Source organism: Psittacula echo (genome assembly GCF_963264785.1).
Source record: "Psittacula echo genome assembly, chromosome: 4".
Taxonomy (NCBI): Eukaryota; Metazoa; Chordata; class Aves; order Psittaciformes; family Psittacidae; genus Psittacula; species Psittacula echo.
The window spans coordinates 26029294-26048178 of record NC_137738.1 but is presented as its reverse complement, the minus strand read 5'-3'; the positions used below and the strand labels follow the sequence as shown (position 1 = coordinate 26048178).

The 18885-nt window shown below is 40.5% G+C and overlaps 1 protein-coding gene across 2 annotated transcripts in view; it reads right to left on the bottom strand.

The window, feature by feature from the left end:
• Positions 1-18885, bottom strand: part of PLD5 (phospholipase D family member 5) — a gene marked incomplete at both ends in the record, with an annotated part of 176081 nt that overhangs the window by 30438 nt on the left and 126758 nt on the right. For both annotated transcript variants that reach the window (XM_080615994.1, XM_080615995.1), the window contains one exon: positions 6232-6359. In XM_080615994.1, the coding sequence (XP_080472120.1) occupies positions 6232-6359 (128 nt within the window). The remainder of the gene's footprint in view (positions 1-6231; positions 6360-18885) is intronic.

The following is an 18885-nucleotide window of genomic DNA, read 5'->3' as shown; positions in this document are numbered from 1 at the left end:
ATTAAGGAGCTAAATGCATTTTCCAGCTTTGCTTGAACTATTGGAGGAAGTCATGGAACAAAAGAAATATGACACCTTTTGTTAGCTCTTGCTCTGCATTAATATTATGAATTCTAATAATTTTTATATAACCAATTTCTTTCATTTAAATACATTAATAAGCTAGGCCAAGGAACTAAAAACTTGAATACAGCACTACAGCCACCTCAAATGTTATTATCACAGGCAAAAATTAATCAGTATATGTGCCTAATTTTAGGCATGTTTCAGTGGATCATTTTTCAGCCAAACATTTTAATGCAGATGCACGTATTTTGCTGAATAAAAATAGACATCAACGTAGCATGGTTTAGTGGTGGACTTGGCAGTCCTGGGGTAACAGTTGGACTTGATGATCTTAAAGGTCTTTTCCAGCCTAATTGATTCTGTGATTCTATGTTGCTACCTTAAATGTATTCTTAAGTAGTCCGCACAGCTGAGGCCCAAAGATGTTGCCTGGCTTGTTCAGTGGTTACGAGACTAAATTCTCTGTAGGCGAGAGCCTGGGAACTCTGGGAGAACACTTTATCAATTGCATGCATATCCCAATGCATGTCAGTGTGGTGGAAGATGGAAGCAGTACAGCTGATCACATCAGTCTACTATATGAAATAAAAAGTTCAAAATGTGATTTAAAATTCTATCTTTAGCATGTTCCTCTTCTAGTACCCCACCTAAATCATATTTGAAGGCAGAGCAGCACCACAAAGAATGAGAGACCATCCAACCAGATGTCTTTAATGAAGCTGGTAGATCTGTAAAGCATGTTTATAGAGAATTTTATCAATTTATAAAAATTTACTAGAAAGTAACTATATCAGTAGAAAGATCATTTCATTGACAAAATCTCACACAGCTAGATCTAAGGAGTGGTATCTGTCCCAGAAAGTTGCAAAAATTCTTGCTGTTTATAACCTGGAATTTTCAATGGGTTATGTAATTGTGCAAGATATTGCCATATATGGTACATATTGGTAACAAAATAAAAAGATGCATCCCTGACAAAATCTGAACACATTCAAAGAAAGGATCAAAATATTTCACTGTGAATGAAAAAAACATTAAAAATTTGCAAACCCCTGTTTGCAGACAGTCTAAACAGTATTATTCATTTGCCTGTGGGGTTTGATTTTAGACTGAAGCAGATAGCTGGCATATATGATTTTAAATTATTAGAGTTTTGGCAAACTGGCAACCTAATTGAAACTTGAAAAGTTGATTACTTGAAATGTAATGATGTGCTGTCAACCTTGCCCATAACTTCAAAGCTCAGACTCTGGAAAGTATTAAAACTTTTACAGTGAAGGCACAAGGGTATATGCAACTTTAAAGGTTATTCCCTAAGCAATATATGCAGCATATGAAAATCTCGCCTTGATGCAGAACATTTACTTTTAAAGGAAATACTTCTGTTACTTCTTGTCGGTGATGGCAAGTCAAGAAAATGGCAACAAAACTCAGTAAGCCTCATGATGAGATTGGTTTCCAGTGTCCAGCTTATAAATGTAGAGAAGAATTTTCCACAAAGATTGTAAGAACAAAGCTGACACCTTTTGACATGTAAGCCCTGACCCACAGAATCATAAAATCAACCAGGTTGGAAAAGACCTTTAAGATCATCAAGTCCAACCATTACCCCAAGGACTACCACTAAGCCATGTCACCGCGGGTGTTATCTACACTGTTTTTGAACACTTCCAGGGACGGTGATTCCACTGCTTCTCTAGGAAGTTCCAATGCCTGAACACCCTCTCTGTGAAGAAATTTTTATTGTATCCAATCTAAACCTCCCCTGGTGCAGCTTGAGGCCATTTCCTCTTGTCCTATCACTTGTTACTTGGGAGAAAGACCTACCCCCACCTCACTACAACCTCCTTTCAGGCAGTTGGAGAGACTGATAAGGTGCCCCCTGACCCTCCTTTTCTCCAGACTAAACAACCCCAGTTCCCTCAGCTGTTCCTCATCACAAGTTGTGCTCCAGACCCTTCACCAGCTGCATTGCCCTTTTCTGGACCTGCTCCAGCACCTTAATGTGTTTCTTGTGCTAAGGGGCTCAGAACTCAACAAAGGATTTAAGGTGCAGCCTCACCAGTGCCAAGTATACAGGGTGACTATCACCACCTTGGTCCTACTGACTACACTACTGCTGATACAGGTGAGGATGCTGTTAGCCTTCTTGGTTGCCTGGGCACAAGCTGGCTCATGTTCAGCAGCCGTCAATCAGAACCCTCAGGTCCTTTTCCGCTGAGCAGCTTTCCAGCCACTCTTCCCCAAGCCTGGAGCATTGCATCAGGTTGTTGTGGCCCAAATGCAGGACCTGGCACTTTGCCATGTTGAACCTCATACCATCAGCTACAGCCCATTGATCCAGCCTGTTCAGATCCCTCTGCAGATCCTTCCTATCCTTCAGCAGGTCAACACTGTCAGCCAACTTGGTATCATCTGCAAATTTATTGAGGATGCACTCAATCCACTCATCTAGATCATCAATGAAGATATTAAACAACACTGGCCCTAACACTGAGCGCTGAGGGACACCACTAGTACCAGTTGACAACTACATGTGATGCCATTTACCACCACTCTTCAGGCTTGACTATCCAGCCAGTTTCCAACCCAGCGAAGAATCCACCTATCCAGACCATGAGCAGCCAATTTCTCCAGGAGAACGCTGTGGGAGACAGTGTCAAATGCTTTACTTAAGTCGAAACAGACAATGTCCACAGCCTCTCCCTCATCAACCAGGTGGGTCAGCTTATCATAGAAGGAGATCAGGTTGTTCAAGCAGGACCTGCTGTTCATGAACCTATGTTGTTGACTGGGCCTGATCCCTCCATTTTCCTGCACATTGATGTTGCTTTCTATGGAGTCGTTAAAAGTTAAATTACTATTTCAGCTTTAGATTCAGGCTCCCAAGAAAATAATGATGCTAACAACCTTGTTCGTCTTTCCCCTCCCACCTCCAAAGGAACAAAAAAGCATGAACTCCAGTTATAGCTATCACAGTAACCTTGCATAAATATTCTTTGTCATGCTGAGCTGCTCTATGTTAAATGCTCTGTACTGCTATGTCACAGAAACATTTCTATATCCACTACAGTAGGAAGTAGGAAGGCTCTGGGACTATTGCCTAGGGTGAAATACAGTGAGGACCTGCTGCATCCCTAGTGAAAATGCCACACCAGCGAAACAGGTAGGTGCTCCTATAGGAATTATGCAGTGTACTGGCCTGAATGTGTGCAAAATTTCAGTACAGAGAAAGCAATAAACATGCCCGTAGAAAGTACAGGGGAAGGCATCTGAAAAGGTATGACAATCACACACAGTTAAAATCTTAAGCTTTTCATTGCATTTCAGATATTAGATACAAAACTGGATGCACTCACATAATTCACACTGGAACTGTGCTGCTGAATCATAGAATAGTTAGGACTGGAAAGGACTTTAAGATCATCTAGTTCCAACCCCCCTGCCATAGGCAGGGACACCTCACACTAAACCATGTCACCCAAGGCTTTGTCCAACCTGGCCTTTGATATATAAGCCAGAATAATGAGACATTGTTAGCTACAAGGTGACTGACTCATACTAGATGTTTTTGTTTGAGTAAGAAAACAACTGCTGTGCTTGATAGGCCAAACTACCATATGTTTCTAGAATAGCAGAGACCTATTTTATTCTGTGATTTGCTGTCAAGGTTTAGTAATACTGGCCAAAGTGGTTTGCTGATTCAATAACCACAAGTTCTGTTTCTCTAGAAGTCATATGAGCTTTTAAAGAGACCATACGTGACTAATCAACAGCCCAGTCTGCCTTTTCACAGTCCTTTCCCTGCAGGTAAACCAAGATATAAGAGGAAACACAAAGCAGCATCTGCAGTGAATTCCCTGCCTCCTCTTGCAAAACTGCAGAAGCCCTTACCCTGCTACTGCAGGCAGTCCAAGGGCAAGGGCAAGGGCATGGGCATGGGTCTAGACAGGCTTGGCATTGTCTGCTCTTTTATTTCCCAGTTAAACGCAGACCGTACTCATTTAGGCTGATTTGAGAGATTGACCTGATCCCTCATTTGCAGCTGCACTGGAACTCTAATAATGAGAACCAGTGGAAGATGTGTTTCCCCAGTAAGGGCTTGGTTCACCATGGGTTTTAAGGTTAGGTCCCATGCACATGCAAAATACTGTCCTTGACGAAAGCATTCAGAATAAAATGACTGAGTTCTTTGCTTCTTTTGCCTCTTATGTGAAAAGTTCGAGAGAGATTATTATTTTAGGACTGCATATCATATCTCTTTGACAGTTGCCCTGATTTATTAACCTGTAACTGGGGTAAGGGAACTGGATACTCATATCTGATGTCAGCAGGAGGCAAGGATCTAATTTTCTTAGGCTCTTCTGAAACCCCAGCATACATTTCTCAACCAATTGAAAGTAGATTCTCTTTAACTGAAATTCAGAGAGGTTTCTTCTTGCTCTGTACAGATACTATTCTGAGCTTCATCTTATCACTACATATAAAAATATACTGTTATATGACAACAGGATGAAAAAACAAATGTCCAAATGAATACAGAAATAGGAGATATAAAATTAACAGTGAGGAATCACATTTGAAACACTGGCCCACAAAAGAACTGGTATCAAAATTTAACACAGGTATGTTACAAGAATTAAGATTTACTTCACTGTGAGAAGACCAAGCCTATGAGGTATTGTAGCATCTGTGATGAAGATCATAAACACAGTCATTAAATATAATAAGATAATAATCTATGAAATGGATTGCTTCTTTTCTCCACATTTATTATTTATCACCATTACTCAAAACCCAATTAGAAGTGGCTTCAAAGCTAAAGTATTTATAAGCCAAATAGTTCTGTGAAGAGCTATTTTGTCATGACATAAAAGTTTAGCTCATGGGGCACAGCAATGTATAAACACTCAATTTCTAAACTGTCCAAGAACCTAAACAGTGTGCTGCAAAAATACAACATCATCTTGGCCAAGATTCTGTGATTTGCTAACAACACCCTATTTTTCTACCAATATTCCAGATTCCTTTGTAAACGTTCATAAAATTACCTTCTAAATGAGTAAATAGACATAGGAACAGCAAAAATTTATTCTTTACCAAAAAGGTTGATTTGGTTTTATGCAGACTTTCAGTCTCAGCTCAAAACATTTAAAAACTTCAATACAACCAACACACACTTCTTCCTTTACAAGATCCTTAGAACCCATGTTCAAAATTATTCATGTGCTTCCGAGATTCCGCTCATATTTAGAAAGCAAGCTTTCTTTACCCCAACTAATTACCTAGGACTGCTGCTTTTTCCTTTCTGTTGCGCATTTCAGTTACTGAGTTTCCACTCCCTGAGCATGACCAACAGCAGCCTTACAGAATCAGTGGTATGTAGTCAAAATGAACGTGATAGCTGTTAATAATCTGGAGACTGTTGCAGAAAGAAGGAAACTACAGATACCCACAGAAGGCATATGAGCTGCGTTACTGATGTGGTAATGCTTATTCAAAATGGTTTTAGACTATAGAGAGTCCTCAGCATTGGTGGTTGACAGAAACCTTAGTGTACATCCTTCAACTCTCATGTTTATGAGGACTCAAAATATGGAATTCTCTCTAATATGTACAGCCTTCAAAGACATTATGCTATTGAATTTCAGTATCCAAAAAATCTCTCCCTCCCCAAATATGCTGGCTATTTCAGTATAATACCCAATACCCATTTGGAAGTCTTTTCAAATTTTGCTTTTCCTTACTTAAAAAGGCAGATGAAAGGGTCTAAGTCATGCTCACAACATTATCATGGAGTTTCTGCAGCAGTTCATTTCCCAACAGGTTTGCTCACTTCTTTTTTTTTAAAGAAGCAAACTAGAACTTACAATCCTGAAACAACAAAATCAGAGAAATCAATAGGGGCAATCAATTTTTTTAAATTTAACTCAGAGCAGAACTGTTGAGGATAGCTATTCCAATGAAAAGAAGTAAAATTTATAGTAATATACTTTTGCCAACACAGAAGTCATCAAAACCATGGCAGCACAGTTCTTGATGCTAGCATTTTTGCCAGCAAACTATCAGAAAAAGCAAGCTATCCATCTTGCTGGCCTCAAAACATTACTTTTTCTCCCCATTATACACTCAAAGGGTATAGGATCACTTTTTCAATTACATTACCTGTCCCAGTGATCTCCAGTCTAGGCTGGCACTTCCAATATACACGTGCTGTTTATCAACAATCCAGAAAGATGACTGAAGCCGACCTTCATTATATGCTGACATGTTCATATACAACACTTCAGCACCTAGAGATTAAAAGATAAAATAATAAATAGCACAATTCAATATAGCATAGTGTACATTATTAGAAAAACCCCAATTCACATTTCAGGGCTTCAGCTTCCGAATCTAGTGAGGGAGGTAATTAAATGCACCATTAAGATTTAAAACTAATGATAAATAGTGTTACTGTCCCACTGTTTAAGACATTAACATATATTCTAGAAAAGCAGGTATACGGAGCATTGCCATGCATTATACTGTTTACTTAAGTTTGCTCCATTTTAGAACCAAATTATTGCCACTTTTTTCCAGCACTGCATGTTCCTAAAAACAGTTTATTTCTAAAGGTCCATTCTGTAACTCAAACCTGCTACATGTTATAATAATGACTTTTAAAATACAGGCCAAACTACAACACCTCCCTAAAAAGCAGGCTCTGCTCCTTTGCCCTGTGCAGTGGTTGGAGCAGGTAGCCTATGTTGGGCTGTTGCATGGAACAGACTCTGACAAGAGGAACACTGGTGGACAACTAAAGAGTGAGGAAGTAAGCAAATGCCTAACATATGCTGAAACTGCTCTTAATCTTGCTAATCTGTGACATTCAACCTACCACTTTGAACTGCACAGTCTTAATAAGGGTTGTAGGCCACTGAAATCAAAGGAGACACCTGTCAGGTAAAAGCATGTTGGCTTCATCACATCAGTAGGAATGTCTGAATTGGTCCCATCAGTATGTTTGCATCCAGAATATATTTAATACTAGGTAAATTTAGGGGATTTCTCACATCATTATTGTTCTTTCAGTGCTCCAGTGTTTGTAAGATTAGGTGATTAATCTGAATTAATCATAGCTAAAGGTAATTAAAGTAACCCACTCATCCTCACATTTTAGTCACGACAGTATCTAGGGAAGAGAAGTGACTATAAACAGCAGCCTGGAGGGCAGTAATGGTACCAGCCATCTTCCGTTAAATATTCATGGGATCTTGTACCCATGGGATCAGTACCATGAATTCCAGTAATGGCTGGATATGAGTCACAACTTCAAAAGAACTCCAGGTTTACATAGAGAACTAAAATGTTTCTTTTCATCTAACATCCTGTTTCTGACCTCCTAAGAAACACTTAACTCACAACTTTAAGCAACAGTTACCAGTACTAAATATTTCTTTTTTTTATCATGAAAACTGTAATTCTCACTTGAAGAAATGATTCTAGAAGTTCAGAAATCAAGAAAAGAAGAAAAATCAGGTAAGGGACACTTTTCATGAAGCACCAGACACACATCATAGGCTTTTGAACAAGTTACAGAACATGGTTCAAATGTTGTATATTTGCTGCAACCCGACTACCTTTCCCTTTTTTCCTAGGTAATCACCCATGAATGTATGTATCCACATTCATCTATGCTTAAAAACACAGGTATTTTCCAATGTTCCTTGGAAAATGTTGCTTCTGACTTTCATTCCATGCATTAATGAGCAGAACTGCTAATTAAGGAGCTAATGTGTGTCAAATGGAAAAGAAATCAAAAAAATGCTACAGCTGGTGTTAAATGGTTACATTATTTTCTGATGAACAAACAACACAAAAGCAACTCCTACTAGCTATGAAAAATGATTCTGTGAGGCAATAAACTTCTAGCTGCCTATCTGAAAACTGTGTTTAAAATCAAGTTTAACACAGCAGTTTGCCTTGATCATATTTTCTTTTCATGCATCTAATTTGCAACATAAAATAGCAGTATGAATTTGACACCCACAACACACCTACATCAAGTAAGTTAAAAATTAAATGTTAGGATTTTTGCTGAGAGAAGGTAAACCAGCCAGAAACAACAATAAGCCTCCTTCTCATATCTGAGAGCCTAAAATAAACACAGCTTAAAAACATTTTTGACATATCCACTGCTGAACAAAAATGCTGATTGCTGAAGTTACAGCAGGAATCCATTTACTCAGTAATCAGCAGACACCATCAGTAACCTGACACAAAATTCAGAAGTTGTAAAACACCAGGATTTGTGGGCGTGCGCAGTTTAAGCAGTGGGATGGGACTATCACTCTGAAATATAACCTAAGCTTCAATTACCAAAATAGTGAATGTAGCAGTGCAGGAGATACTGCTATCACACGTATCATTAAAATCAAATCTTGGGACCCAATTTATTTTCCTTCTGGAAACAGCCAACTCATAAGGCTGAGGAAAGACTATCTCCAACTTAATTAAAAAAAAGTCATGTGTTGCAAACAGCAGCTGCTGTGCAGCCTATTAATGAGCCCTTAATTTTTGATGAAAGGAAACACGTATCAGTATTGGTAATTTCCTCTGTTCCAGAACCCCTTGAGATGTTTTGCTCAAAGAGGCTTATCAGGCCTTCAACATAATGCATCATCCCTAGCGTGGTCCAGGAGCCATGAGGAAATTAAGTCAGACTGATCAATATGTGAAGCCATAACAGAACTCTCTATCATGCTGCAGTCTCAATTACACAAAGCTGTTGGTCTGCCGAGTTCACCAGAAGGCACAATTTGTAGGCTTGATTGCCAATAAAGATGCCAGATTCTTAAAAAAATAGATCTAAGAATTTTGTTCCACTGAAGATTAAACTGCAGGGTGAGATCTTAGAGAAAACCAGTGCTGTTGCTTTAAAAACTCAAGGGGATTTTCCTGTTCCATAAAATTGTGCATTCAAAAGGACTGGACAGATTGCTGTCTTTTTGCAGGAAAAGACCACTGTAGGGATCAAAGTGTGCTTTAAGTAACATACATTTCCCTGAGTACTTTTTCTTCTAGGTGGGGAGGTCTTATACTCTATAAGGGAGATGACTCAGTCTAGAATGCACAGAGGGGACCCTGCAATTGAGTGCCTGAACCTTCTCCATGTGATGGGAACACAGCCCCTGGGAGTTGCCAGGCTGCCACTTAGCCTCTTGCTTTGTTTCATAATGGCAGAAGACAGTAGTAGTATTGCAAAAAGACTGACTTTTCATGCATTTCCAAAATCCAATTCCCAAAATAATCCCAAAGAAGGATGGCACAAGCGCTATTTACATTTCCAGGCTTGCAACATCCTGTTTGGTCTAGCTGCCTGCTCTAAGATACTCCACTAAAAATGTCATGAAGGCTACAGGGAAAGCTTGGCTTCGAGAACAGGAGCTTAAGGCTGGGACTTTTTCTGTGTATTTGAGCAAAACCACAAAGCTGTTAGCATGAGAATTAAATCAAGAGCTCATCACATACACACTCTGCCATGAAAAACTGTATGAAGCGCATCTTGGTGCACCTGTGCTGTGGCATATGCTAGCTGTGGGTCACCAGGCAGCTACACAAACTTGGAGACTCTTCTCTCTGTGAGACTGCAGGAGGCTAGGGCTCACAGGGCTGCCACTCAGCCTCCACATCCATGTTTATGCAACAGTCTGCAGAAGGTATAACAGAAGGCTTTGGATCCAGTGCCTGTGAGCTTCTCCTGGTACAAAGGCAACATTACTGAGCCAAATCACCTCTCTGGTGCATACGGGAAATCATTTTTTTAAAGAAGACCTAGAAAGAGCAACTGTACAGGCTGCTATTATCACAGCTGCCTTGAAAGGAAACATGCAAATTCTGCCTGCAACAGCTTTTAACAGCACCAGTTACAGGCTAAACTCACTCTGGAGTTAGCAAACATAACGCCCAAGAAACAGAAGCTGCCTTTGCTTGTACCATGGCTAAAATTGGCCTTCTGTCTTCACAACTTTCTTAATTCCACTATAGTCATTTTAAAACCAGGGAGAAAGAAAAATGGGAAAGAAGAAGGACTTGAAGATTGAGAGGAGGGCCAGACAGAGGTATCTGTGAAGTTGCAGCATGAGCAATGCTATTCAATGCTGTGATTCACAACAGACAGAGCAAGGATGAGGAAAGCACCAAAAGCTCTGACCTCATTAGCCTTGACAGGAGGAAACAGTGCTGGAGCAGAAAAGAGCACAGAAAGAAACGGAGTTACATGATCTGACAGCATGTTTTGGGACTATGCATTGTGCAGAGCTCTGAGTCATGGACCCAGGCTGGGCTGTGCTACCCCCTGCTGGGAATGGGAGAGTTGTAAAGGTGGAGGAGATGAACAGGGGATTCTGAACGCCTCTCTTTCCCCATTTTGGGGAAACGGAGCTTGTCAAGTGCAGGCTGCAGAGGCACAGCTGGCAATGGAAGTGGGAGCACACAGGGGCAGGGGGCGCTACACAGGGCTATCAGTAGGAGTGGGGAGGTGGTGGAGGGATCATGAAGAAGGGACAGCCGGATACAAGGAAGCACTACTATATGAAATGAATTTGGCTAATGAAAGCAGCACTGCTTACAGCTCTCTTGTGTATTTGCAGTTTGAACCTGACAAATGCTTCTGCACCACATCCTGCACATATTCCTGCCACCATTCCCCACATCACCACGAAGCTGGCCACAGTAGGAACACCTGCCCTCCACTGCTTACCCCATTCTTGCTGTCTTTTCTCTTTCCTCATCGCCATGACCGTACGCTTTCTTCACAGCACTGTTTTTTACCCTTCTCTTTATTCTGCGCATTCATAAGCAAATACTCCAAGTAATGAGACTTTTAAAAAGGAGTCTGAGAACGTGAGCTGCGGCCTCTGTTCCACTCCACTGCAGACAGTCACTTGGCACACAAAGACATAGGTTTTGATCTGTACCCTTTGAAGTGGGGCCTCAAGCCAGAGTTGAGAGCAGACTTAACCAATCCACACTATGAACCCTACAGCTCACAAGTGCATGTATCCTTGAGCACAGCTGGTGCTCGAGCAGCCTACACAGCACCTTGCACGGCCTCTCTGGGGGGCTACCGTGTGGCTGGGGGCCAGCACAAGCAGTGCTTGCCATTGTGCCATGGACCTGCTGCATTCTTTCAGCTAACCTGAGTTTTCAGATCGATACAGAAGCAGTTAATCACCATGTGCTAACTCCGAATGAACAACAAAATATCCTTTATTACTCCCAGGTCCTAAACTTACTTATTGTTTAAAATATAATTTGCTCACTAGGATACGGATGTGCACACATACATATACAGAGTGAATGTCTCCTGCCCTACACTTTGCAATAGACACTTTCATTTTATCTATTTGCTTTCAATTTCAAGACTTAGCACAAAGTACACCCATGAATGAAAAGACAAAGCCCCAGAGTTTTTCATACTCTGCTCACACGTGGCAGGGTAGCTGTCTCATATTGCGCAGACACAAGTGACCCAGGCAGAGGATCATCTCCCCAGGAATTTTCTTGCTTTTTTCTCGACTGATTGAACGAAGTCTGGAGGTCTTCCAGAAGCCCCATTAGTGCGACCTCTCTGCACTCAGAGGAGAACAAGTACAAAAGCAGAGGAATGCACAACTTGACAACAAAGTTATTTTTACGTCTCTAAATGATTACAAGACAAACTAGACAATTTGCTGCTTCTGTGCTCTTTATGGAATATTGGATTTGAAATGCAATTTAAAGTCTGCCTGGCCCCAGAAGGATTAATGGTTGAGACTTAAAGAGAGAACACTCAAGGACTTTTAGGGAAATCTCTGATGGCAGTACCTTAGCTTTGAATCAACTCTTTCCTTTACATTCCCCTCTGCTCCTCACATTCACTGCCTCTCGTTTTTTCAAAAACTTCCAGGACTGAACCCTGCCACTCTGGGATTATATGTCCATCATGACTTTATAAAAAGTGTACAATAAAAACCTTGCTGCCTTTTCTTCAGCAGCCCCGTCTGCAATGGCCATACACAGAGAAAACTAAATCATAGTTACTCAAATAAACTACATTTTAGTACAACCCCAAGCAACCTCCAGAAAGCCTTCACAATACAATTTATATTCACACCACCTTGGCCTGTCTTACACTGTAGCACTCAAGCTACCTGCACGACAAACATGTCTTCTCTCTGAATGAAATTCCCACTCACTCCCAATAAACCATATTTTACTCCCAGTAAACCATAAACTGAGTGTACACACAGCTTCTCAAAACAACACTGGCTCCCAGAGTTAATGCTGCCTATAGTAAAATGAGTCTGCTTCTGAAATACATATTTTTAATGAAAAATGACTGTAATGCTTACTGCCTTATTTTACAGCACCTGAGGTCACTGACACAAAGGTAATTCTGAGAAAATCAGTGCACAGGAGAGGAATCTGTAGCTGCAGCTCCACGGCCCCCTCTGGTCAGACACACACCCACTGGAATGGCAATGGATGGGCTCACGTACTTGGGGCTGTGGCATGAGTGGTTCAGAGCAGAAAACGCTCCCTGCCCCTACGTGCTGCCACCGCTCATCTCCACTGGCACTCTCCCCAGCCGGCTCACGTGTTCATGCCTGGCTGGAGCTTGGAGGACGGGTTGCTACGAGACATCTTACCCGAGCAGACGGGCTACAGCCAAGGATTTCCCTGTGGAGCAGCGGGTGTGAGATGACAGGTCTCTGTCGCTGCCGGCTGACTTCCCAGCCCCCTCTCCAGGCACTGAGCCAGCTTCTTGCCTGATTCCCTTCTCTACAGCAGACTAACGCGCCGCCAGGATCTGTTGCACGATCAGGGAGAGCAAATAACCTCTACACTGACCACTGGGGTTTTTACTTTATTTTTCACTCAGTCAGTAGATTAAAATAATTTCTGTGAGCCAGCACAGCCTCAGAAAGTGCTCTATTCGCACAGCTGAGGAATCCAGGAGCTGACTGTGGGGACAGGGGGGAGCAGGAAGAAAAAAAAAGTACTGAGAAGTGAGCATTAAAACCCCTCCATCTCTCTGACTGAAAACAAAATGTTACAGAATTACAACCAGCATGGTTAAAAATATAACAAAACCACAAACAACAAAACTCCCCAGTAATAGTGGCATGCACAGATCTCATTTTCAGCAACCTCTCTCCTTCCTTTCCTCAGCCGTGCCCAACCAGCTTTTATTGGCGTCCAAGGAATGAACTGGATCAGGAATTGCATCCAAGTTAAAAATAAATAAAAATAGTTTTTTCAAATGTAGAACTATTCACTAGCCCAGCTCACCATTTAGCAGTAAACAATTTTTCTGACACATCTGAAGGCACAGCACAAGTGTCGGAACAAGTGGCTTGCGGCTGGGGGCAACAAGATGAAGGAGCTGCTCATGCCAGTGCTGCCATTTAAACGTATGCCTGTGTAATCACAGCCTCCATCCCCCTCAAAATCAAGCCTCTCAGAAATTCCCGATAGCAAGCCCCAGTATTTGTTTGCCTTTTATCTTGTATAACCATTTGCCTGATGCAAACAAAGAAGATAGGAGGGCAACACTGGCATTTGCCTAGGATGACATTTCCCATATGCTTACACAGGGGTCCACAGTGACACAGAAGCACCAGAAAAGACCTGTGAGGGACTCTTGTGCATGCAGGGTTTGATCACTGGATGCAGGATGGCAGATTCCTGAGAACAAAGGAAAGGTCAGAATTAATTTCTTTCAATTCTTTCTTTAACTTCAGTGACATGTTGGGAGCTAGTTCTCAAGGTAATGTTTATCTAAATATGCTCTTACAGTGGCTTTGGAGATGTTAAATGTTGGCCTTTGTTGCTAGTCCAAGTAATCAAAATATCAGTTTCTCAGCTAAGTACACCCTGCTGCAGACAGAGTTCAACATAGGAATGTTTCAGCTTTCACCCATGTGAACACATTTGCTCTGCCTGCTGGACACTTTTGATTTACTCAGCAGAAAAAAACATATAAGCAAAATGCCTCCCAATCCATGTCACAGGAGAAATGAAAAAGAGACATGACAGTATTTCTTTGTAATACTTACGCACCCAGCTACACATAATTTTTGACCCACTGCCAAAAAGCCAAAGGCCCATCTTAACTGCAAGGTGAGCAAACTACGACATCTGACAGCCTAGGGATAAAAGATCTCTTTACCCACAGAACAGGTACAGCACAAGCACACTCTACATGAGCTTCCCTGCGAATATCAGGTAGTTCAGTTGATTAATCACATGTGGACATGTTTAATTAACCTATGCATAGAATTTTAGACTGCAAACAAGGAAGACACTCATACAACTACAGACCTTTGGCCCCCTCAAAGCTGTAAAACCAGTTTCCAGAGCAAACTCTTGGCTTTATCTTTTTCACCCATGAGACAGAGGGAATAAAGCATCCATAAAGCACTGAGATTCCATGAAGAAAACCACTGAATGCAGTGAAGCCCATTTTAACCCCTCCCAGTATTTAGAAACAGGATTTGAAGCCTGACTCCCCTTTCTCTAATGCAGACTATATAACAACATGATTTTTACAAGTAAATTCACCTTGTTAACCGCATAGGTTTTTATTATTTGCACTGAAATAGCTCTTTCCATTCTTCCCACTTTTTCTTAAGCCCTATGGTGTGCACTTGACTTCTTCAAGATTTTTAATAGTTACTATAGAATTTTACATTCTACATTTTCCACTGGAAATGTATTCTATTCTTATCTAAGACACATCCATGTCACCACGTCCTTGGGGGGCACATGTTGCCACCCAGTAGATATTTGATAAACAAGCACCCCACAAATGCAAGCAGCCAACACTACAGTTCATTACACAGAACAAGTCAGGAAAGCAGACATGCTTCAACTCTACTCTTTTCCACCTGGATTTGGCTTCTGAAGTATATTCTGTTCCATACATATTTCTATAGAAACCCTCATCTATATCAATTAGGGTTTCTATATTTTTATATATACGAAACCCTCATTGCTTGAGACAAAGTTTAGGACTCCCATTTTAGACTACCTTTAAAAACCAAGCCAAAACAAAAAGAAAGAGTTTGTGCACAGGAATTTTGTGCAAATTGAAAAGATCCAAACAGCTTTTCCTTTCCCTCTAACAAATTTTATTGAAAGCAGCAAATATTTCATGCCTTTTGTAACAGGTTTTGCTGCTGGATGCAGCAAAAGTGAAAGAAATCCTGATTTTGCACTGACTTGATTCTGCCATCAGTATTTTTCAATCAATTTTTTTACTTCTTTTTGAGCTATTTAAGGTATTTCATATCAATAGTCATAGATTATTTTGAATAAAACTTTGAATCATGAGAGCACTGATGATCAGTTCAATTCTTTCCCCTTAGCAGAACTCAGCATTCCTATAAATAGCATTTTCTGCGTATAAATCTGTTTTGTGAGTCTGATGATTCAGTAGTCTGTAAGATAACTAATGTGCAACAAAGTTTGTTCAAGTATTTTCTTAAAAATCCATCTTTTTTTCCCCTTTTCTATTGGAAAGTAGACTGCTCATTTACTAGATGAAGCTATAAAAGTGCTTTAGAGATTGGGAAAAGTAATTTTCTTAGTTGACTCAGGCGACAAAGCATATTACCGCCTAAAGGAAGGCTATAATACTATCAGTAAAAGCGTTACTAAAGCTGGATTGTGGCTTGCTTTCTTTGCCTAATTATAATTGCATACATTTTTACTATAAAATAAAGCTATTTTAAATATAAGAGAGATTAGTAAACTCACACACTGCTTACCCCACCCACCTTCAAAGACTCTTTTCTTTACTTGGATTAGCATTATGAAGCACTAGATTTGGTTATACACTTCCTAGATGAAACATCCAAGAATTCAGGGATATTTTTTCATCTTGATACATGAGGAATTAGAATCACAACCTTCTATGAATGAACAAGGCTAAATGCCTACCAAAAATGCAGTGACTATTTATCCCCATCTCTCTTTTTAATTGACCATAGAATCATAGTTAGGGTTGGAAAGGACCTTAAGATCATCTGGTTCCAATCCCCCTGGCATTATTTCATTCTGATATTCACATACTCTAGAATCATCAGTATTGGCAACAGTCGTTTCTAAAGGTGCTGACTAGCAATAACACTTGCGCAATCATTCCCCAAATGTGGTCCCCAGACATCTGTAGCTCTGCTTCAGGTTCTGTTGGTTTCCTTCCCATGAAGGAGGAATCTCAGTTCTGGAAGGTGAGAAAGCATAAAGTGAGGACAGAGTATGCCTCCTCACAGGGCAGTATTATTTGGTCCTTAGCTACTGCTTTTTATTTTTATAATACCTTCATAATAGAATTGATTTTTCTTCTGTACTTCTATTAACTGATCCTCTGAGCAGCCTTAGAGTATTATATCCAGGCTACCAAGAGCCATGAACGCTAGCTGACCTGGCCAAGGCAATACAAGGAAAGCAGAAGCACAGCCAAAACTAACCTGGGTCTGTAGTGGTGCAGCCATTTCTTTCAACATCTCACTTTTCTCCTAACGTCTTTCCTTACCTCTTTCTTTTGATTCCGTCCTATTATCCTGCCAAGTCAGGCTTTGACATTTTTTCCCCCAGATCATTCCTATCTCAATTCCAATTATTTTTCTCTCCTTTCATCTATACTGTCGTCACAAGCTCACCAGAAACAAGCTTCACCTTTTGGAAGCATTCTTTTCTGATCTTTTCCTAAATTACTCAGTTTTCTGGTTTTGCCCTTTCTTCTGATTCATTCCTTCCATTTAATTTTCCCCACTATTTGCCCCCATGTCATTCCTCTTCCCTCTCCACTTCAGCCTCAGTTCATCATTTTACTCTTGCCCTTGCCTACTCATTCCTATGTTTTATCATATATATTTATTTAGTTGTTCATTCATTCCCCAGTGCCCAATTACTTGAGGAACATATTTTGGTTTTTAACTACTTGCACAGCACAATGTATTTTCCAAGCCTTTATGAATAAATTTTGTAAACGAAAAAAATTTTTTTCTTAAGAGTTTTAAGCCTAACCACATTTTTGGGATGCCCAGCTTGGTTCTAATTTTACTTATCGTGTGCTAGAACTCCTGCATAACTCATGATATACAATGCAAAAGTAGAGAAAGATTGTTGATGGTTGTTGCAGATTGGGATTCCAGGAATTTCTTTTGCTTTCTTAGTCCGAACAACAACTGAAGCTGAGCTTTTGTTTCTTATCATGGATCTAAGGTTCTGAAAAGAATAAGGCACTTTTACAGTTTCTTTTATCAAAGTAAGCATGCAGATTAGACACTGCAGCTCTGCTGTAGCAGACTAAAGAGTCTCACAGTTGATTTATTACTGTTATGATCATCATGTCGGATGTATTTTGGTCATGCAGAAGCTTCGTACAATAAAATGGAGACACATGAAAGAGACAAATGGACATGCCCCAATGTCAAAAGCAGAAAAATCCACACAGTATACTGAGGAAAAATACCTGTGAGGAAAAAATGCTATGTCTTTGATGAAATACATAGAGGATACAAATCAATAGCTTGTCAGTTAGCAGCTTTTTAACACACATTGATTTTCATCCAAACAGCCTTTTTGAAAGGTAGAAAGCAAAATAAAAACCATAACTCCACAGATTCTATGTTATTAGCTGAGTCAAGGACACACACAATATACAGTCAATAAAAGTGGTAGCATACTGAAATCATAGAGGATATTCATGTACCAGAGGACTAGACCACAAGTATCATCTTATTTCTCCAGTGCAAATATCAGCAAATGTCTGTGAAAGACAGGAATATAGCTATATTATCTCCTATGACATTTTGAACTAATGGAAAACCAGGTCTGTAGGACTTCACTTTGTTCTGCAAACAACACAGGACAGACAGAATTAGCTTGAGAACAACAAAAGACAGATACAGACCAGCTGAGAGCCATCTGGGATGGCAGCAGGGTACAGGACAGAGGCTGCGTAACTTGCATCCTTGCAGCTGCACGTGGAGGTCTCTATGAAAGCCAGGACAGAAGACAACATGTGCACTTCTAGTCCTAATAATCCCAATGTGGACTTGGTGCCAATCTCTTCGCTTAAGCAGGAGAAAGTGCTGCCATTACTACAAAAGCGCACCTGAAACAGCCACCTGGATGCAAACCCAGGAAAGCCTGAGCAGTGAGAGTGTGGGGCAGCATGACAAGAAACAGACAAGGAAATCGATAAGATTTGTACTAAGAAATGCATGTAAACTGGAAATGATAAAAGATTTGATGGTGAACGTGGTTCAAGATTGATATGAAGTTACTGAATGCACTGGCAAGCAGGCAACCTATATGAGAACCATGAAAGCAGTACCAGATTGTAACACGGTCATATGAAGGACAGGAGACAGTTCTGCTGGCAGGGGAGGTTCAGCTCCTCAGAATAAGGACTGCTGATGTAGGACCTCTCTTTTGTGTGTTAAAAAAGACAAAATGAATGGAGTAAATAAGGCTAGGGTTCAAGAGAAAAAGGATAGTCTTATATTTTTAGTTGCTTGAAACAACCCAGAATATTTGGATACCACAGGTGGTGTTCCAGAAAGTCACTCTGCATGAGAGAGACAGGCCAGGGCTGTCACACATCATTTTCTGAGGAGTTAGTTTGAGCCCTTCGGATCTAATCTTGTTCACAATGACACTGATACATATTAAGTGCTACACAGTGCTATCCTCTTTAAAATAACAACCAAAATAACCAACTGGTTGTGTGTGCACAAACTGATATCATAATAAGTGGATATCCTGGCTCACCTGAGTCTT